We start from the raw sequence: 21,239 nt of genomic DNA, 5'->3' as shown, positions 1-21,239 counted from the left end.
CAGGTAGGAGAATGAAACTGAATCCTCATCTCTCACCTTATATAAAAATCAGCTCAAGATGGATCAAGGACTTAAATCTAAGACCTGAAACTATAAAAATTCTAGAATATAACATCAGAAAAACCCTTCTAGACATAGGCTTATGCAAAGATTTCATGACCAAGAACCCAAAAACAAATGCAACAAATACAAAGATAAATAAGTGGGACTTAAACTAAAGAACTTTTGCACAGCAAAATAAACAGTCAGCAGAGCAAACAGACAACCCACAGAGTGGGAGAAAATCTTCACAAACTACGCATCTGACAAAGGACTAATATCCAGAATCCACAAGGAATTCAAACAAATTACCAAGAATACAAACAAACAAACAATCCCATCAAAAAGTGGGCTAAGGTTATGAATAGACAGTTCTCAAAAGAAGATATACAAATGTCCAACAAACAAGGAAAAATGTTCAACATCACCGATGATCAGGGAAATACAAATCAAAACTGCAGCGCAACACCACCTTACTCCTGCAAGGGTGGCCATAATCAAAAAATCAAAAAATGATAGATGTTGGCATGGATGTGGTGAAAAGGGAATGCTTCTACACTGCTGGTGGGAATGTAAACCAGTACAGCCACTGTGGAAAACAGTGTGGAGATTCCTTAAAGAACTAAACGTAGAACTACCATTTGATCCATCAATCCCACTACTGGATATCTACCCAGAGGAAAAGAACTCATTATTCGAAAAAGATACTTGCACACACATGTTTATAGCAGCACTATTCACAACTGCAAAAATGTGGAACCAGCCCAAATGCCTATCAATGAACAAGTGGATAAAGAAACTATGATATCGATATATCATATATATATATAGACATATATCATATCTAGAGCGATATAGACATATATCATATATATGGCATACATATGTATGATGGAATACTACTCAGCCATAAAAGGAATGAATTAATGGCATTCACAGCAACCTGGATGGGATTGGAGACCATTATTCTAAGTGAAGTAACTCAGGAATGGAAAACCAAACATCGTATGTTCTCACTTATAAGTGGGAGCTAAGCTATGAGGATGCAAAGGCATAAGAATGATACAAGGGGCTTTGGGGACTCGGGGGAAAGGGAAGGAAGGGGGTGAGGAATGAAAGACTACAAATTGGGTTCCGTGTATATTTATCTGGTGATGGGTGCACCCAAATCCCACAAATCGCCGCTAAAGAACTCAGCAATAGACCTGGTACCCACCTTGCGCTGCTCAGCACAGGGAAGGGGAAAATGCCAGCACTCAGTCAGGGTAACTCAGGGTTTCCTCCTTTAGATGGGACAAGTGGGCTGCTCCCCGCTCCTCCTCCTGCTGGACCTGGCTGCCCACTTGGGCCTGACTGCCTGCTCCTTCTAGAACCACCAGGTGCTGGGGACAGGTTTGAAGGGAGGCAGATCCGGGTTTGATTCCCAGCTGTGCTACTAATTAACTGCGTGGCATTTCCTGCATTGAGCCCAATGTCTAAAGTGAGGGAACACGCACATTCTGCAGTGCTATGAGGTTTAAAGTTGTGTCTGTAGCTCCAGTGGCTGCTTACCTGAGCACTTCCCAGGATGTGTGATGATGACTGGTTTTCATGGATATCTGACCAGATAAAACTGGGGCTTCGGGGTGACAGGGAACCACCCACTCCCTGTATCAAGCCCAGGACTGAGTATGAAATATGTCTGCAATAAAAACTGAAGAAGCTGAGAACAGCTCTTGTACTTGGGCCAGGACTGTGACTCATTCATCCATTTATTCAGCATTGTTTCTGAGCCAGGTCCCATGCCGGGACCTTAGGGTAGTGTTGGTGAACAAGCCCAGTTCCTGTGCTCCAGGGGCTCCTATTGGGGGTGCGCATGGAGCTGACGTTCTGCTTTCTCTCTCCATACAGGTGTGTGGAACTGCTGACTCAGGATGTCGGAGTTCAGGCTGGTAAGAATTGTATGATTTGATCTAGGGGTTATTGGTGTAAGTTACTCAAGGCCAAGTTGAATCACTCACAAGGAAAGAGAGGAAAGGCAATGAGACCCTATAGGAAAATACCAGAGACAGGTGAGTTTAGGAAACACGACAGATTCTCGCATCTAAAGAAAACAAGTTTGGCCAACCACTGGCCTCAGCAATACATGTAGTTATGTATAGTTATCCCTCACTTTCATGCAGGGCTTAACATGTGCCTTTGTCTTGACAAAAGGGATTTCTTTTCTTTTCTTTTCTTTTTTTTTTCCAGACAGATTCTTACTCTGTCACCCAGGCTAGAGTGCAGTGGCGTGATTTCAGCTCACGGCAACCTCTGCCTCCCAGGTTCAAGTGATCCTCCAACCTCAGCCTACCGAGTAGCTGGGACCACAGGTGCATGCCACCACATCCAGCTAATTTTTGTATTTTTTGTAGGGACGGGGCTTTACCATGTTGCCCAGGCTGGTTTTGAACTCCTGAGCTCAAAGCAATCCACTCGCCTTGGCCTCCCAAAGTGCTGGGTGTGAGCCACCTTGCCCAGCCAACGAAGGGATTTCCCAGTTGTCTCACTGTGGCAGTTGTAGGGAGCTCCCCCAGAGAAAACAGGGAACTGGGGAACTGTGGGCATGAGTAGGACTGAAACCCAGGTCTGAATCACCACTTTGGACTCTGCATCGTGTTTCCTTCACTCAACAAATATTCCTGTGTTCCGGTGGCCAAGGGATGGCTCCTCCATAGGAAGAAAGCAGAGGAGTTTTGCATTTACTGTTGAATCAACGTAGACCCTGGGGAACTGCCCTGCCCTGCCCTGCCACGGGGCATAAAGGGTGGAGAGCTCAGAGGCTGGAGAGCCCAGAGAGCAGAGGTCCCAAACCAGCCTGTGCATCCTTCCCTGCCCTCCACATTTCCACCCTTGCCCCATGCCCCGCAGAGTCCAGGAGAGCAGGATAGTGCTGCAAAGTGCTCTTTGATACGAAAATGCCCCAAATGTTCTCCTCCTGAGTGCAAAGCCACACAGGACATCGTTCCTGGCCGCTGGAGCACACTGCTGAGAGGAGGACCTTCACCACGCAGGAGCCCCTGGCGCTGCCACTAAGCCTGGCAGCATCAGACTCACAGAATGGACAGCCAAGATTGGCTCCTTGTTTTCAATCACAGAATAGAGCTTAGGCTGTTTTAGGCTGTGGAGAGGACACGCGTGGTCTCAAACGCCAGGTTGTGAGGCTTCTGGTAACTAAGTTGCAAGCCTGAGAGCGTGGCTGCACCTTGGAGCATGGTGTGATTTTAAGACAAAGCCAAGCATTTCACAAAGGAATACGCCGTGGGATGCATCAACGCCAAACTCCCTCTGGGGATGCCACTAACGGCAAGCAGAGTTTAGATAAACACCTCTCAGGGCCCTATTACTCACAATTACAATTGCAGGCCCGCTCTGTCTTCAGACATTGTAAGTCTTTGAGAGGAGAGTCGTCTCTCTGCTCACTGCAACCTCGGCCTCCCAGGTTCAAGCAATCCTCCCGCCTCAGCCTCCCAAGTAGCTGGGACTACAGGCGCCCACCACCACGCCCGGTTAATTTTGTATTTTTAGTAGAGACAGGATTTCACCACGTTGGCCAGGCTTGTCTCGAACTCCTGACCTCAGGTGATCTGCCCGCCTACCTCGGCCTCCCAAAGTGCAGAGTGGTCATCTTTTTACTGAATAAGTCTTTCAGAGGGCCCATGCAGTTGTTGAGTCCTCTGTGGTGCCCTCCGTGCTGGACACTAGGCAGGCTCCCTGCCATAGGGCACTCCATCTTCACCGCAGCCCTGTGAAGCAGGCCCCTTTCAACAGATAAGGAAGTTAAGGTTCAGAGCTGTGAAGTGACTTTCCCAAGGCCGTCTAACCCCTGGAATACAGAATAGGGTTTAGAACCCAGCCAGGTCTGCCTGACTTCATCGGGGCTTGGACTGCTGTAACAAGGTGTCACAGCCTGGGTGGCCTAAACCACAGACATTTATGTTCTCACGGTCCTGGAAGCTGGAAGTCCAAGGTCAAAGTGCCTTAGGGTTGTAGATGGCTGTCTTCTCATTTTATCTCTTCACATAGCCTTTCTTCTGTGCTGTGGGGTGAGGAGAGGGAGAGAGAAAAGCAGAGAGAGAGAGAGAGACAGGGAGAGAGAGAGAGTATGCGTGCATCTCACTCTGGTGCCTTTTCCTTTTTTATGGACACCAGTCCTGCTGGATTAGGACCACACCCTTAGAACCTTATTTAACCTTAATTACCTCCTCGAAGGCCTTATCTGCAAATATGGTCATGTCAGGAGTTGGGGCTTCACTATATGAATTCTGGAGGGACACAATTCAGTCCATATAATGAGGTTTATTTATATTTTTGCCCATCTTCTATAGCAATCTTCTTCCTAACTCTAATTTTATTTTATTTTATTTTTTATTTGTGTGTTCTTTTTTGACAGAGTCCCACTCTGTCAGCAAGGCTGGAGTGCAGTGGTGCGATCACAGCTCACTGCAACCTCCACCTCCCAGATTCAAGCAATATCGTGCGTCAGCCTCCAGATTAGCTGGGATTACAGGGGCCCACCACCACGCCTAGCTTTTTTTTTTTTTTTGAGATGGAGTCTTGCACTATTGCCCATGCTGGAGTGCAGGGGTGCGATCCTGGCTCACTGCAAGCTCCGCCTCCCGGGTTCAAGCAATGCTCCTGCCTCAGCCTCCTGAGTAGATGAGACTACAGGCGTGTGCCACCACACCTGGCTAATTTTTGTATTTTTAGTGGAGATAGGGTTTCACTATATTGGCCAGGCTGGTCTTGAACTCCTGACCTTGTGATCCGCCCGCCTCGGCCTCCCAAAGTGCTGGGATTACAGGCATGAGCCACCGCACCCAGCCAATTTTTGTATTTTTTTAGTAGAAGCAGAGTTTCTCCATGTTGGCCAGGCTGTTCTCAAACTCCTGGCCTGTCTTGGCCTCCCAAAGTGCTGGGATTACAGGTGTGAACCACGACACCCAGCCCCTAATTCTAATTTAAAAAAAAATTCTATATCATTTTGCTGACTTTTCTCCTTTCTGCCTTTTATGATTCTTCCCATGTTTTTCCAATCAGGGGATGTTCTCCCGCGGTTTCCAATTTTGTTTTCATTCTGGCGCGCATTTCTTTCATTTCCTCCATTTTTTCATTCAGCTCTGCCAACTCACGTCTCATCCTTTTTCTCAGTTTTCCCCCATCTAATTCCTGGGCTTTTCTGCCTCTGACCTAATCTTTGGTCCGTTTTTGTAAATGATGGTGAAATACTCGGTCACAACTTCCCACGGCTCTGTGGCAGTTATTTCTCTTTTGATGAGTGTTATTTGCTCCCTTCCTCCTCTTGGCTTTCAGTACCTCCAAACACAGACCTGTGCTGCTTCCTTTTGGATTACTTCTCTTCAGATGGGGTGAGCTCTCTTGGATTAGAAGGAGGTTCGTGCGGGGTCAGTGCCACAGTGCACGCTAGCAGAAATCTCACATGTGAGTTTTTAGTCATTGCTTCTCCCACCCAATAGATCTGGGTACTGCAGAGCTTCTCACGGGGCAAGGCTTCTCTTTTCCCACCCCGCAGAGAGACTGCTTCCTGCAAATATGGCAGACCTGCAAATATGGTCTGTTTCTTAGAACCGAGACAGGCCAGGCAAGCTCCGACTGCCACCTTGTGCCCGTGCTCCTGCTGCTGCAGCAAGTCATGCTGCTTTTGCACGCCAGGATGGGCTGCTGCCTTGGAGAATTGAACTTTGCTCTCTCTTTCTGGAATCTACAGCTGGGGCCACCTTTTCAACTTCCTCCTGTGTCTCCTAGCGTTTGTTTCTGTTTCTTATCCTCCTATTGCTTGCAGGTGATTTCTGAGAAGATGCAACTCTTGCTACCATCATCAAGCTTGAGAAGCACTTTCTCTTTTAACCACTCAGCCACGCCACCTTCCTAAATAGTTGCCAAGTTTCTTTTTCATTATGAGAGGTTCTGTGGTGAGACCGGAGCTCTTGTTCTTGTCAGCTTACTGTCCCAGACTAGACAAAGACATGGAGAGAAGCTGTACAGGCGCTTGGTACCTGCAGGGCAGGTGACACACGATCAAAGGAAACGGGGGCTAGGAGAGAAAGGGAGAAAGAGAGATGGGAGAGGAATGGGGAGAGGGGAGGAGAGGAAAGGAGAGACAAGCTCCAGCCACCTTGGGAACTCTGGGCTGGAAGGCAAAGCCCTGAAGAGAGGTAAGTATCCAGCAGGGAGGGGAAGAGAGAGCGGGGATCACACCACTGTCTTCTGTCTGCCCTCCAGGGTGACCACGTGTGGCTGGAGCCTCCCTCCACCCATAAGACTGGCGTGGCCATTGGAGGCATCATCAAAGAGACAAAGCCAGGCAAGATCTTGGTTGAAGATGACGAGGGCAAGGTCAGTGTTCTGGGGCTTTCCTCTGGGCCCCGGCCTGCCCCCACATCCAGGGCCCCAGAGCCCTCCCCACCCTGTGGAGCCTCTCCCTAACACCAGGGGCTCCAAGGCCAAGTGGGGACCTGGGTGGCAGGACAGATCACGGTGGAGTCCTGCCATGGTGAACACGGCCTCTGTGTCCTGGGGAACGTTTCAACAGTTGCAGTCCAGGGAAATGAAGAGAATTAGGGGACCAGGAAGTGGAGAAGTGGGAAAGGGGCTCTGGAAGGACCAGAGGGGCAGAAAGCCGGTTTGCAAAATGAAACTGGCAAGGGGGAAAGGTGGGTGAGGAAGGTGTGTGGAGGGGCAGGAAGTGGCAAAACGCACAAGTGAGAGGCCAGCAACCTGGAGTGCACAGGGGTGACCAGCTCGTCCACCAGAGGAGTCAGGACCAGCTAGGTGGTGAGCGGGGAAGGGCTTGCCATGGAATGTCCAGCCGGTCACTTACCTTCTCAGATTGTCCTCGCTGCTCAGCTGGGTGCTGCAGCCTTAGCCTCCAAAGAAAAGTTTCTAGGCTGCGAGATCCAGATGATGGAAGTCAGTAAAATAGTAACAGTATCTTCTATTTGTGTAACACTGTAGTTTTTTTTTTTTTTTTTTTAAACTTTCACTTGCACACTCTTATAACAACCTGCAAGGCTCCCAGCTGCAACCTGACCCTAAATCTAACTTCTGGCTACAAGCTCCTTTGTCCCTGGTCTGAAATTCAGCCCTAGCTCCAGCTATGCCTTAACCCTGGGCCCTAGACCCATGCTGATCCAGTCATAGATGGACCTGATTCTGCGACAGGAGTCCCTTGACCCTTGGCATAGACTGACCCTGGCCGGAGGCTGGCCACCGCCCCAGGTCAGCTGATCTGTGACCCCGAAGGCCACTTTGCTGCTGAGAACTTGGAGGGGAGGGTGTGGCAGGCTGGCCACGGGGATGGAGGCCACGCCTCAGGGGAGTCTGCACCCGTCGTTCCAGGAACACTGGATCCGAGCAGAGGACTTTGGTGTCCTCAGCCCCATGCACCCCAACTCAGTCCAGGGTGTGGACGACATGATCCGCTTGGGGGACCTGAACGAGGCGGGCATGGTGCACAACCTCCTGATCCGCTACCAGCAGCACAAGATCTACGTGAGTCTCCCCAGCCCTGTGTCCACAGGGGAGCCCCTCACAGGTGCCGACCTCCTGGACAGGGAGAAGAAAATGATGCACGGGGGGCACTGCCCCCCCATGCCCTCACTGGGGGAGGTGGGCGAGGTGCCTAACTTTTCCCAATCTCTGCTGCCCAGTCCCAAACAGGGCGATCCCACCCTGGAGGGGAGGAAGCCGCTGCATAGAGTGACAGCACAGTGCCTGGCACAGTCCGTGCTCGGTGAGGGCTGCAGATGGCCATCAGGTGGCCATTGTCCTCTGCCCTCTCCATCCCAAGCATGTTGTAGAGACAGGGTCACCAGACTGAGAGCTCCTGGCCTCCCAAGAGTGAGTCCCATGACAGCCAGGATCCCAAGATCCTGATTCACCAGACGAGGGGGCCATGGGGGTGCATGTGGGCTCTCCCCGCAAACCTGGCCTGGATGGAGGTTCACCCCAGCCTGAAGCTCTCATCCTGGTTCCAATGCAGATTTTTCCAGGGGAGGTGGTATTTCCAAACCGACACCAGCTCGGCCTAAGTATGTGTGGCCTGCAGAAGCCACTGCCTGCCGGGGCCTCTCTGGTTGGAGGGGTGGCTAGCTTGGTTCTGACCGGCCCTTCTGGGCTGTTCAGAGGAAGCAGCTTGTGCTTCCAAAGGGCTTGTGCCTGCACTCCTCATCTGGTGGCACAGCCTGAAGCCAGAGGGCACGTCCTCTCCTTTCCTAAAGTGAAAACCAGGATGCCATGGTCGTGTGGCGTATTGCGCAGACTCTGCCTGCCCCACCCACTGAGGGGCAGTGGGGCCAGGTGGGGGCTCCAGATGGGCAGCTGATCCAGGGCGGAGGTCCCAGGAGCACACAGAATATTGGTTGGGCTCCGTGAGGGCCACTTGTTGACCAGCCTCTATGAAAGCCCCTGCGGGATGCACGTGAAAACCCAGTTCACACTTAGTCCATTTTTATCGAGCCCCTTCTAAGTACCAGGCAAGGTACAGTGAACATTTGATCTTCCTGGAAATACGTCCCCCGGGAGCTCACCTTCCTGGTGGACATCTCGTCTTCCCATAGGAGGGACCTGCACAGCCGAATGTCTTATCTCCCTGGCCCAGAATCAGACTCTACTTCCCCACCAAAGTCAGCAGCCCTGATAACTCCCTGAGGGCAGGGCCAAGGCCGAGTATCTCTGCCAGGGGCAGAGGGCACTGACCACCTGCTCCCTTCCCAGACGTACACAGGCTCCATCCTGGTGGCCGTGAACCCGTTCCAGGTGCTGCCGCTCTATACCCTGGAGCAGGTACAGCTCTACTATAGCCGCCACATGGGCGAGCTGCCGCCGCACGTCTTTGCCATTGCCAATAACTGCTACTTCAACATGAAGAGGAACAAGAGGGACCAGTGCTGCATCATCAGGTGAGGCAGGGGGGTCAGGCACCGCCTCCAGGCATCTCCCTGAACTGCTCCCCACCAGCATGCCTGCCAAGGTGGGCAAGGCAGGAGATCTCCCTACTCCATGGCACACACCCTTCTCCACAGCACACAACGGCCCCAGCTACCCGGCACCCTGAGCAGTTCCTCCAAAGCTTCCTTCCTTCAGAACCTAGGCTTTCATTGTGTCACCAGGGACTGGACTGCCCAGCCTCTAATAACGGTTTACTGAGTCAAGGAAGGAAGTTGGGCTGGGTTCCTTTAGAAATGGGCCCCAGGGGTCGGGCATGGTAGCTCATGCCTATAATCCCAGTGACTTGGGAGGTCAAAGCAGGAGGATTCCCTGAGGCTGGGAATTTGAGACCAGCCTGGACAACATAGCGAGACCCTATCTCTGTAAAAATAAAAAAAGAAAAAGATACAGGACCCAGGTTAGGCACTTGAAGATGCAGGAGTTCAACAGCTGAGGACCCACGCAAAAAAATCTCAGGGCAGGCGCCAGGTGAGGACGGAGGAGCAGCAGCTCCAGGGGGCAGCTCTCAGGTCACCAGGGGACCAGAAGGAAAGTGTCCCCTCCAGTCCAGGTCCTGGCTGCTTCAGAGACTCCCTGCCTGGCCTGGCCTCTCTACCAGTGACCACAGACCCTCCTGGTGTCGGGAGGAGGAGTGTTCAAGGGAACGGGAGGTGGAGTGGGAATTTGGCTCCCAGGCACCTTGCTTGGTGCTCCAGTAGAGTCGCTCATTCATTCCTTCCTTCATTCAATCATTTGAGGTTTGGTCATGCCCCAACTGTGTGCCACCCACTGTCCTAACATGGGGAGGCAGCAGCTAACAAAAGGGACCAGAATCCCTTCTTCAGGGAGTTTACATTCTAGAAGCAGAGACAGACAGGCAACAAATAAGTGCATTTTTATGCAGGTCCCAACAGCTTTGAAGTAAAACACGGCAGGGGAGAGGAAACGGAGATGTCAGCCTCTACGTTAGGTAGGGGGCAGGCCAGGCACGGCCTCTCTGAGGAGGGTTGTTGAACGGAGACCAGAATGAAGTCCTAAGGCACAGGTGATCACATTTCATGTCCTCGGCAACCCTCTGAAGGAGATGCTCTCATTCCCCTGATATGGCCCCATGTTACTGCTGGAGAGACCTGCAGTCAGAGGGGCCGAGATCCTGTTCCACCGGCACACAGCGGTGAAGTGGGGAATTCAAACCCAGGGCTCTGGAGAAGACAGCAGACAGGTGCCCTGGGGGAGAGCTGGAACTCCCAACCTGCCCCCGGAGTCAGGGCCAGAAGCCCCTTGGCAGAGCTGGGCCGTGGGCTGGCTGGCCGGGAGCTGACAGGGTGGCTCCCCCTGGAGGCTGGCGGGGCTGGCCAAGTGTGAGCAAGGAGAGGAAAGAGCCACCTGATGTTTGGTTCCTTGTAGTGAGCAGAACGTCACTTGTCACTTTGAGTCAAATTGCATTCTCCTCGTGCCCTTTCCTCCCCCAGGGCTGTGGGCAAGTCCCCTTAAGCCGTGTCTCTACAGTGGCAGGTTATTTGATGAGCTTGTTTACAAACACGCCTGGCACTTGACAGGCACTCAGGGGAGTCCACAGCTATCACTGGAGGTTTGTTGATCTCACTGTGCTTTGCTGGCATAGTGATTGTAGGCATTTTGATCAGAACTTTTTTAAAAAGGTAATATTTTGGCCGGGTGCGGTAGCTCACGCCTGTAATCCCAGCACTTTGGGAGGCTGAGGCAGGTGGATCACCTGAGGTCAGGAGTTCAAGACCAGCCTGGCCAACATGGTGAAACCCCATCTCTACTAAAAATATAAAAATTAGCTGGGCGTGGTGGCCAGCGCCTGTAATCTCAGCCACTTGGGAGGCTGAGGCAGGAGAATTGCTGGAACTGGAGGGAGCAGAGGTTGCAGTTAGCCAGGATGGTGCCATTGCACTCCAGCCCAGGCCAACAACAGCCAGACTCCGTCTCAAATTAAAAAAAAAAAAAGACAATATTTTCAGGCCAAGCATGGTGGCTTATGCCTGTAATCCTAGCACTCTGGGAGGCTGAAGCGGGCAGATCAGCTGAGGTCAGGAGTTTCAGACCAGCCTGGTACAGACGGTGAAACCTTATCTCTACTAAAAATATAAAAATTACCTGGGCGTGGTGGCAGGCACCAGTAATCCCAGCTACTTGGGAGGCTAAGGCATGAGAATCACTTGAACCCCGGAGGTGGAGGTTGCAGTGAGCCTAAATCATGCCACTGTACTCCAGCCTGGGAGATAGAGTGAGACTCCATCTCAAAAAAAAAAAAAGGTAATATTTTCAGATGAAGCAATATCTGGGATTTGCTTTAAAATAGTACAGGAGGGGAAACAAAATCGGCCAGGAGTTGAAGCTGGATAATGGGACTGTGGGAGTCTGTTATGCAAAATCTAAAGTGTAGGAATCCTCTGGGGATCCTGTGAAAATGCAGATTCTGATAGACAGAGCCTGTGTGACCTGGGCATCTGCATTCTGAGCCTGCTGCTGGCCTGTGGGCCACGCTTTCATTAGGAAGACATTGAGTCATCTCACTCAGCCTTCTGTATGTCCTGGGCACTGTGGTGCTGACCCTGGAATGAATCAGATCCGAGTGTGCCAAGGAGCTTGCAGCCAAGCAGAGAAGAAAAGACAAACACAATAGCGTGTACAACACAGGCAGCCTGAGACCCACAGGGGACTTCAGGGCTTCAAGGCAGTGGGATATCTGCAGGGGAGAGGCCATCCTTGTCAGACTGGCTCAGAAAGCAGGATTGGGGTTTGTAGGAGAATTGAGAGGTGTTGAAAAAAATAGTTGTTGTGTGGTCTCATGTCCCTGCACACCCTTTTTGCAGTGGCGAGTCTGGGGCTGGCAAGACGGAGACCACCAAGCTCATCCTGCAGTTCATGGCCACCGTCAGTGGCCAGCATTCGTGGATTGAGCAGCAGGTCCTGGAAGCCAACCCTATCCTGGAGGGTAAGCATCACTCTGGGACCCATCCTTCTCCCCCAGCCCCATGAGAGCCTTCCTGTCAGGTGGGACCATGGGGAGGGACAGGATAGGCCACAAACCTTCAGCAACTCCTCCAGACCCTCGGGACACAAAACACAAGGGTGGGGTGCATGGTAGGCATAGGGGGGCCAGGCAGCACAAAGGGGAAAGACTGAGGACTTAATAAACTTTCAACAGGTGTGTTTTCCACGGAATTGTAAGGAGTATTATTTTTAAAAAGGGATCCAAGATCAAATCAATTTGGGAAATGCTAGATGTGTGTGTTCGGTTGCTGGAACTGAACTGGAAAGCAGTTGCTGGGCCAGGGTGAGGACTGCAACAGGTTTCTCGAGGGGTAAACCTGCGGAAGACAAGGTGGGAGGAAGCAGGAGTGGGCAGGATGAGTCTTCAAACTTGGATGCTGCTCAGACCCTTAGGAACCGGAAAAGGAGAGGAAGCAGCTTGGGTCGGGAGCGGCTCATGCTGTGATGCAGATCTAAGTCTTGGCCAACCCAGCAGGGGGCTCTGGAGCAAACTCCTCCTTAGAAGCCTCCTGCCTTCGCCCAGGTGACCCGGCCTCAGTCTTGTTAGGGCTGCCCGGAAGCCTGTGGCCTCGGCCCCAAGGCTGTTGGCTGCTGTCTCTCTCGTTTCTTTACAATTGAAGTTTGCTGTACATATAGTAAATATTCACCTTTTTCACGTACAGTTTCGTGAGTTTTGACAAACGCATACAGGCCTATGGCTCCCATCATCATCATGAAATAGAATGTTCCCATCACCCCCCCAGATCTTCCCTCACGCCCCTTCGTAGTCACCCCGTCTTCCGGACCCCTCCCCTGGCAACTGCGGATTTGTCTGTCCCCTGCCTCCCTTCACAGTTTTGTCTTTTCCAGAATGTCATAGAAGTAAAATCACAGGGTTTGTAGCCTTTTGTGTCTGGTTACCTTGGCTATTTGGGATTCTTCCTTGTTGCCGCCTGCATCAGCGATTCATTCCTTTTTAATGCTGAGTTGAATTCCACTGCGTGGAGGTACCACAGCTTCTCCACCCGTTTAGGACATCTGGGTTGTCTATCATTTTCAGTTACTAGGAAGAAAACCTCTATAAACATGCACATACAGGTTTTTGGGTGCACATAGGTCTTTCCCTTGGATAAATATGCAGGAGTGAAATTGTTGGCTCAAAAGGCAAGTGAGCCATTTTACTTTGTCAGAAACTTCCGAAATGTTTTCCAAAGTGGTCGCAGCATTTTGCTCTCTCACGAGCAGAGCAGGAACATTCTGGTTGTCCTGTGACCCCACCAGCACCTGGCACGGTGAAGGACATGGTCTGCCTTCTGACATGTGTGGAGCACGCTTGTAACTCCCATGGCCCTGACGACGAAGGATGTTAGCATCTGTCCACATGCTTACCTCCCTCTGTATATCTGCTCGAGTGAAGTGTTGGTTCAAATATTTTGCCTATTCTTTCTTATTCTTTAATTGGTCTATTCCCTTACTAAGGAGTTATTTTTGCTTGTTTTTTGTTTTTTTGAGACAGAGTTTTGCTCTTGTTGCCCAGGCTGGAACACAATAGCATAATCTCAGCTCACTGCAACCTCCACCTGCCGGGTTCAAGCAATTCTCCTGTCTCAGCCTTCCGAGTAGCTGGGATTACAGGCATGCGCCACCACCCCGGCTAATTTTGTATTTTTAGTAGAGACAGGGTTTCTCCATGTTAGTCAGGCTGGTCTTGAACTCCCGACCTCAGGTGATCTGCCCGCCTCGGCCTCCCAAAGTGCTGGGATTATAGGTGTGAGCCACTGTACCTGGCCACTGGTGAGTTTTAAGAGTTCTTTATGTGTTCTGGATACAAGTCCTTTCTAAGGTAGGTGTTACATCTTACATTGTGTCCAAGTTTGTGGCCTATCTTTTCATTCTCTAGACAGTGTCTTTTGCAGGGCAGAAGTTTTAAATTTTTAAAGTTCAATTTGTCCTTTTTTTTCTCCTATGGGTCATGTTTTTTTGTGTTGTATCTAAGAAATCTTTGCCTAACCCAGAGATTTTCTCCTATGTTTTTCCTATATGTTTTGTAGTTTTAGATCTTATATTTAGGTTGATGATCCAGTTCATGATTTACATTTGTGATCCAGTATTTTTCTATGGTGCAAGGTATACAGCACAGAAAAAAAGACTTTTGGCTGGGCATGATGGCTTACACCAGTAATCCCAGAACTTTGGGAGGCTGAGGCAGTCAGATTGCTTGAGGTCAGGAGTTCAAGACCAGCCTGGCCAACATGGGGAAACCCCGTCTCTACTAAAAATACAAAAATTAGCTGAGTATGGTGGCGTGCACCTGTAATCCCAGCTACTCGGGAGGCTGCGGCAGGAGAATCGCTTGAACCCAGGAGGCAAAGTTTGCAGGGAGCCGAGATCGCACCACTGCACTCTAGCCTGGGCGACAGAGTGAGACTGTCTCAAAAGATAAAAGAAAAAAAGACTTTTCTGTCTTTCCTTCCTTCTTTCTTTCTCACCTTCTTTTCTCCTTCCTTCCTTTCTTTTTCTCTTTCTCTCTTTTTTTTGATTTTGCATGTAGATACTCTATTGTTTTAGTCCTATTTGTCAAAAAGACTATTTTTTCTCTATCGACTTACCTTTGCACCCCTGTCTAAAATCAATTGACCATCCGTGTAAGGGACTGTTCCTGGATTCTCTATTCTCTTCAGTTCCTCTCTCTGTCTATCTTTTCACCAGTGCTCCAGTGTCTTGATTTCTGTAGCCTTATAGGAAGCGGTGCAAGCAGAGAGCACGTGCCCTCCAATTTTGTTATTCTTTTTCAAACTTGGCTATTCTAGATCATTTACCTTTCCATATATAGTACATTTTCAGATCGGCCTGTCAGTTAGTACAAAAAAAAAAACAAAAAAACCTGCCTGCATCAGATTCTTTCTCGAAGAGACACCCAGCCAGTCACCCCCATGATGGCCACACTGGGCTCAATAAGCTAAATGGGTTTCATAACTGTGGCACTTCTCAGAGGCTCTGCCGTGCACTGAGATTCCTTGAGAAAGAGAGACAGGGTGCTGTGTTTCTTAAATCTACTTCCCCAAGGAACCGTCTTCCTCTGTTTCATGGGACTACGCTGGATGCTGGTATTCTAAAACTGCATCCTAACCATTAATGGGCCATAAAATCAGTTCTAGAACAAATCAAGTATCATAGCATAGAACATCCCAGCACATCACTCTTTGTAAGAACTAGTACTGAGTATTTTGTTCTAACTGTGTGTGTGCAGGCGGGCATGTGTATATACTAGCATGTAATGCAAAATACCTTTCTTACTGTGGATCACATCAGAAGAGCTTGCAGAAACAGCTTTACAAAAACACTTTGGAACGTGCTGCCTCCTGATCTGACTGCCTCCATGTGTCCTGGCCTTGACACGCTGTTGCCAGTCCCCATGCCAGCTTGGCCTCTCCATATCAGCCTCAGCCCTGCAGCCTGAGCCATCTTTCTAAGCTGTGAATCTGCTCCCACACTCTCTCAGAAGCTTTACTGCTTCCCCAATCACAGAATGATTGCCCAACTTCTGAGACTGGCATTCAAGGCTCTGTGCCACCTGGCCCTACCTACTAACTAGTTCTGTCTACCTTCCACTGCTTTCCTCCTGTATCCCACACTCTGACAAGACTTCTGCGTCTGCAAGTGCACTTCATGCTTTCTGACCTCTGAGGTTTTCCCCGAGGTTTTTGTCTTCCTCTTAGCGGGCCCTTGGCTGCCATCACTGTCTGGTGCAGCCGTGCACATTCTTCAATTCGAGCTTGGCCACGTCCTCTGAGCAGCCCTCTTAGATGATCCCACTGAAATTACATTTTCTCCTCTCTGCTCTCATCATGGCCATCGCCTGCTTACCTTCAGCCTTTGGAAACGCCAAGACAATCCGCAACGACAACTCAAGCCGCTTTGGGAAGTACATTGACATCTATTTTAACCCCAGCGGGGTGATCGAGGGCGCACGCATCGAGCAGTTTCTCCTGGAGAAGTCCCGGGTCTGCCGGCAGGTGAGGCCTCCACCCGCCCAGGTCGGGAGTTGAGGGAATGGGGGAGGTTTCCAAGAGGGGCCCCCTTTCAGCTCTCTCACCTCTCCTCCCCTCTTCCCCAGGGCCCTCCCAGAACCCACAGGCCTCACTGGATAATGAGGGCTCTTTCCCAGTATTCCAGGACAGCAAATGATAGAAATTTTTCCATTTTGAGCGGGGCTCAGTGGCACATGCCTGTAATCCCAGCACTTACGGTAGGCCAAGGCAGGTGGATTACTTGAGGCCAGGAGTTCAAGATCAGCCTGGCCAACATGGCAAAACCCTGTCTCTACAAAAAAATATGAAAAAAAAAAATTAGCTAGGCAGTGGCACACACCTGTAGTCAGTCCCAGCTACTTGGGAGGCTGAGCCATGAGAATTGCTTGAGCCTAGGAGGTAAAAGTTGCAGTGAACTGAGATTGCACCACTGCACTCCCACCGGGGCAACAGAGCGAGACTCTGTCTCAAAAAAAAAAAAAAAAAAAAAAAGAATTTTCTCCGTTTTGAATTTTCCATTCATATAAATTTCTTCTTTCTTTGGTGCCTAGCATTCCTCATCTCTACTAGAATTAATTCTGAGACTAGGCTAGTTAGGTGGGCTGTATCTTCAGGTGTGTTAGGGGCCATGGCAGAAAGACACAGATGACAGTATCCCAAATGCCACATGGCCAGGAAGTACAGAGGCACGTGTCCTGTGTTGTCACATCAGGCCCTGTGCTCGGGGGGCCCCTGGCTTGGTTTCAGGCTCTGCTATTGCCACCTTGAAACTGTTACTAGCTTTTGAGCAAGAGGGCCTATGGTTCCCTTTTACACTGGGTGATCATGGAGCCAGTCCCGATGGCAGGGATCCCAACACGTGGCACCCACAACAGAAGAATTAATGCACCTGTGTGTGTGGGGGGGTGCTCTCGTATGATGGCATAACCCCTAACACATGCATGTGTGCAAATGAGCACACACACACAGAGGGGGTCCAGAGGGGAGAACGCCACCAACAGAGGGGCTGTGGCTGTGTGAGAGGGACACATGCCTCGGCACTGTGGCAAGCTGAGAAACAAGGTCACATTTAGTGACCTCCCCAACCTGGTGCTATACTTTTCCTGTTTTATCTCATTTGACCTTCACAACCATGAGAGGTAGGACTCTTTATCCCTGTTGTACAGATGAGAAAACTGAGTCCAGATAAGTTAGGTCCCTTGTCCAGGGCCACAGAGCCAGCACATGGCGGAGTCTCTCTGCCCTGTCCAGAATCTCCTACCTCTTGATACAGTGGTTGCTGAATTCATAGAACTTGTCACCCAAAATGGTACCCCAAAATGGGCAGGAAATTTCTAAAGCAGGTGAGAAACAAGCCCTGCCCGAGAAAAGAGGGAGATTTAAAAATAATGGCATATCTATACTACAGAGGGGGAGGTCTGTCCGTGTTGATGTGAAGGATCACCAAGAGATATGTTTAGGTGAAAAAAAAGGAAGTTGCAGAATCATAAATATGTTTTGTGTAAAAAAGAAAGAAAGAAAGAAAGAAAAGACAACTATTTATAGATATGCTATAAGTAAATGTTTTTTAAAAAATATATAGGTTCTGGGGCGGGGAGGAGGGGATTTAAGGAAGGGGAAGGCAGGGTGGAAAGGAGCTCTCATCTTTTTGTTTTTTGAGACAGGGTCTCACTCTGTCACCCAGGTTGGAGTGCAGGGGTGCAATCTCAGCTCACCCCCGCCTCTGTCTCCTGGGCTCATGTGATCCTCCCACCTCAGCCTTTTGAGCAGCTGAGACTAGAGGTGTTCACCACCGCGTCCAGCTAATTTTCTTATTTTTTGCAGAGATGAAGTCTCACTATATTGCCCAGGCTGCTCTCAAACTCCTGAGCTCAAGTAATCCTCCCGCCTCAGCCTCCCAAAACTGCTGGGATTACAGCCCAACTGAAACTCTCATCTTTTAACACTACCGTATATGCTTCAGATTATTTGACTTTTATGAGAATGCATTTATAAACAGTGTTTCAAAAAATACGAAAGGCACCCTAGGCAACATGGCAAAACCCCATCCCTACAAAAAATACAAAACTTAGCTGGGCATGGTGGTGTGTGCCTGTGATCTTAGCTACTTGGTAGGCTGAGGTGGGAGGATGGCTTGAATCCAGGACTTCGAGGCTGCAGTGAGCCGAGATTGTACCACTGCGCTCTAGCTTGGGTAACAGGGCAAGACTTTCTCTCGGAAAAAATTTTTAAAATGCCGAAGGCCTAGGGAGCCCTGTGGCTGTCAGATCTCTCGTGGGCCACTAAGTGCCTGTGAAGAGAGCCCTGACTCTGTGCCATCACTCCTGGCCTGGGGACTTTGAACACAGCAGTGTCAGGGCTTTGAGGAGCAGTCAAGATGCAGGGAAATGCCTGACAGAGAGGAGTTCTCAGGGCAGGGATGAGACAGCTGCGGAGGCCCAGGATAGGGACAGCAACCAAGCCAGGCTGGCCCTGGGTCAGTGCCAGAGCTGCTCCTGGCTGAGAGACTTGGAGCGGAGGCCAGGGCTGGGCTGGACAGAGGCAGTCTGAGGCCCTGAGGCCTCAGGAGAATGGCCCATGGATCTGTCTGGAACGCCCTCTCTCCCTCCCAGGCCCCTGAGGAGCGGAACTACCACATCTTCTACTGCATGCTCATGGGGATGAGTGCTGAAGACAAGCAGCTGCTGAGCCTGGGCACGCCCTCCGAGTACCACTACCTGACCATGGTGAGCTGCCCACCTGCCGCCTCCAGTAGCCAATGGAAGGGATGAAAAAGAGCTGGTGCCGCTTCACCCTCCGTGACAGCTGCAGAGAAGCCCAGTGCTGGCCAGGCCCCTGAGGCAGGGCTGGTTCCCTTTCCCTCTCCTCGCCAGCCCTTCTGTGCTAGGAATCATCTTGTCTGCGTGCCTCCCGCTTCCCATCACATGTACCCCATGCCCCAGGCTGGACCTCATCTTCCTTTGGTCCCCACTGGATGACAGGCTCCCGGTGCCCAGTGGGCCACACACAGGGAGTTGCCCACACGCCTCCTGTTCCTGATTTCACTCCAATGGTCTGTCCTTACAGGCCCCCTAAAACGCAAGCCCCAAGCCCCAGGAAAGCAAAGCCCTTCCTGTGCTCCCAGCTGTACCTGCCACCTAGGACAGGGCAGCATCACAGCCATCGCTCATTAGCTGAGGTGCCCTGGCCGTCAGGGGAACTGCACCTCCTGGTTTATTGACCACGGAGTGGACCCAGAGCGTTCTGCCTCCGGGATCTCTCCCATGCAACCCTCTCCCCTGGGTCCACGGCTCCAATGCCTTCACCAGCCCTTGCCTGGACTTCATGGGCCCCCCTTACCAGTCTTGACCTCTAATCTGTCATCCACCCTGCAGCCAAGGCACTCTTCCTGTAGGAAGGTTTGCTCTGCAGTGTCATGCTTTGGATGGCACTGCTGCAGTGACCCCTGTGACCTGTAGGGTAGAAGTCCAAACTCCTCGGCGTGGTTTCCAAGTCCCTCCAGGATCTGCCCCTCTGCCGACCTCTCCCTTCTCAACACCCACCCCAGCCTCCCCGCAGCCCTGTCCCTACCTCCTCACCTCGTGGCCTTGCTCCCATCATCCTCTACCTAAACTGCCCTCTGTCCTCAGAGACAGCGGGGCCAGCTTTGCACCTCCTCCAGGAAGCCTTTCTCCACCTCTCGATAGGGCTGGCCCCAGCCCCTGTGGTCTGGGCGCCTATAACAGGCAAATGGCCATGGCACGGTCCCTGGCTCCCTGCCTGCCCCCCCTGGATGCCCAGCACAGGGCCTGGCCCATGGCGAGCTTTGGAAAGCGTTTCTTAAAGGAACAAACCCACAGTGTCCCCCAGAGAGACAAGGCAGGCTCGAGTAGGGACGAACGACAAATAGAGGATCAGAGAAGAAGTGTGAGTTGGCCAAGGTCACACCGTGGCCAGCTGCTGGTGCTGGCTGCAAGGCCCGATCATGCTGTGGCTACTGTGTTGTGATTCTCCCTCTGAAAAGAATTGTGTGTGGTTTCTGAGCGTGGACCCTGCCCGGTCCACCCAGTGCCTGTGAAGGGCAGTGTCTCAGCCTTGCTGGCCCCAGGATGGAGGCGGTGGGGCGGGGGTGGCCCCATTAGCTGAGGCTCCCTGTCCCGCAGGGGAACTGCACTTCCTGTGAGGGGCTCAACGACGCCAAGGACTATGCCCACATCCGCTCGGCCATGAAGATCCTCCATTTCTCTGACTCCGAGAGCTGGGACCTCAGCAAGCTGCTGGCTGCCATTCTCCACCTGGGGAACGTGGGGTTCATGGGTAATGCCGGGTCTGCCCCAACTGCACCCTTGGGAAGGGAGGGGGCAGGGGACAGGAGCAAGAAGGCATCTCTAGGGGTTCTCGCAGGAAGGGTCCTGTGGTCCCACCAAGGCCTGGAAAAATACATCTAAAAAATTCAGCTGTGATTTTGGAGGCCTCGTGAGGTGAAGGGGAAAATGTCAAAGCTTAAGGTTCTCCACAGGTGGAGACTGTGGCCAATCATCCCCCACTTTTAGCTGGGACCCCAAAGGGCTTCCCCCTTAAGGTTCAGGTAAGCCAGAGTAAACAAATCCATGCATGAACTTGCAAACCAGGTTGTAAGCATGGGGCGGTCTGGGGATTAAGGTGTCCTGACCCGTGAACACCCCCAAGCACCTAACGGAAGTTACTGACAGTCCTCGCTGAAAGAAAACACCAGCAAGTTAGATTACAAATGATTCCTGCAGGTAGGTTTTCAAACACAACATCCAGCATGAAGCCAGGAAGAGATAGGAACAAGGAAATGAGATACTATGAACAAGAACCGGCAGAAATAATAAACAGTAGAAATCGATCCACAAAGATTTCAAAGTTGGAATTATTAGACACAGACTAGAGAAGTTCTGCTTACTTTCCTCAAGAAAAGAAGCAGCCAAGCTTGAAAATTTAGACAGCGAATGAGAAACTTTGAAAACATTACAGATGTATAAACGAACCACATAGAAATTCCGTTCTAAAATAAAAAAATACGATAACCAAAATGAAGAACCCAATGGATGGTTTAAGGGACTCCGTGCCTGTCTAGGAGAGGAAATGTGTGAGCTGGACAGAAAGTCAGGAGAAACTGTGAGTACGGCATGGAGAGAGCAAAGGTGGGAAATGTCAGAGAGAAGGTGGAGGCTGGGAGGACGCTGTGGGCAGAGG

At 50.9% G+C, this 21,239-nt stretch overlaps 1 protein-coding gene across 1 annotated transcript in view; it reads left to right on the top strand.

The window, feature by feature from the left end:
- The window catches only part of MYO7B (myosin VIIB), a 104,708-nt gene that overhangs the window by 23,487 nt on the left and 59,982 nt on the right, over nucleotides 1–21,239 (top strand). Inside the window, exons 2-9 of the mRNA XM_037988124.2 lie at nucleotides 1,930–1,970; nucleotides 6,301–6,414; nucleotides 7,417–7,569; nucleotides 8,794–8,978; nucleotides 11,850–11,971; nucleotides 15,883–16,025; nucleotides 18,653–18,766; nucleotides 20,183–20,336. Of these exons, the coding sequence (XP_037844052.2) occupies nucleotides 1,953–1,970; nucleotides 6,301–6,414; nucleotides 7,417–7,569; nucleotides 8,794–8,978; nucleotides 11,850–11,971; nucleotides 15,883–16,025; nucleotides 18,653–18,766; nucleotides 20,183–20,336 (1,003 nt within the window). The 5' untranslated portion in view covers nucleotides 1,930–1,952. The remainder of the gene's footprint in view (nucleotides 1–1,929; nucleotides 1,971–6,300; nucleotides 6,415–7,416; nucleotides 7,570–8,793; nucleotides 8,979–11,849; nucleotides 11,972–15,882; nucleotides 16,026–18,652; nucleotides 18,767–20,182; nucleotides 20,337–21,239) is intronic.

The sequence above is a fragment of the Chlorocebus sabaeus genome, chromosome 10 (genome assembly GCF_047675955.1).
Source record: "Chlorocebus sabaeus isolate Y175 chromosome 10, mChlSab1.0.hap1, whole genome shotgun sequence".
In the NCBI taxonomy this organism is placed as follows: Eukaryota; Metazoa; Chordata; class Mammalia; order Primates; family Cercopithecidae; genus Chlorocebus; species Chlorocebus sabaeus.
The sequence above is the reverse complement of the archived record's forward strand: the minus strand, read 5'-3'. Positions and strand labels throughout refer to the sequence as shown.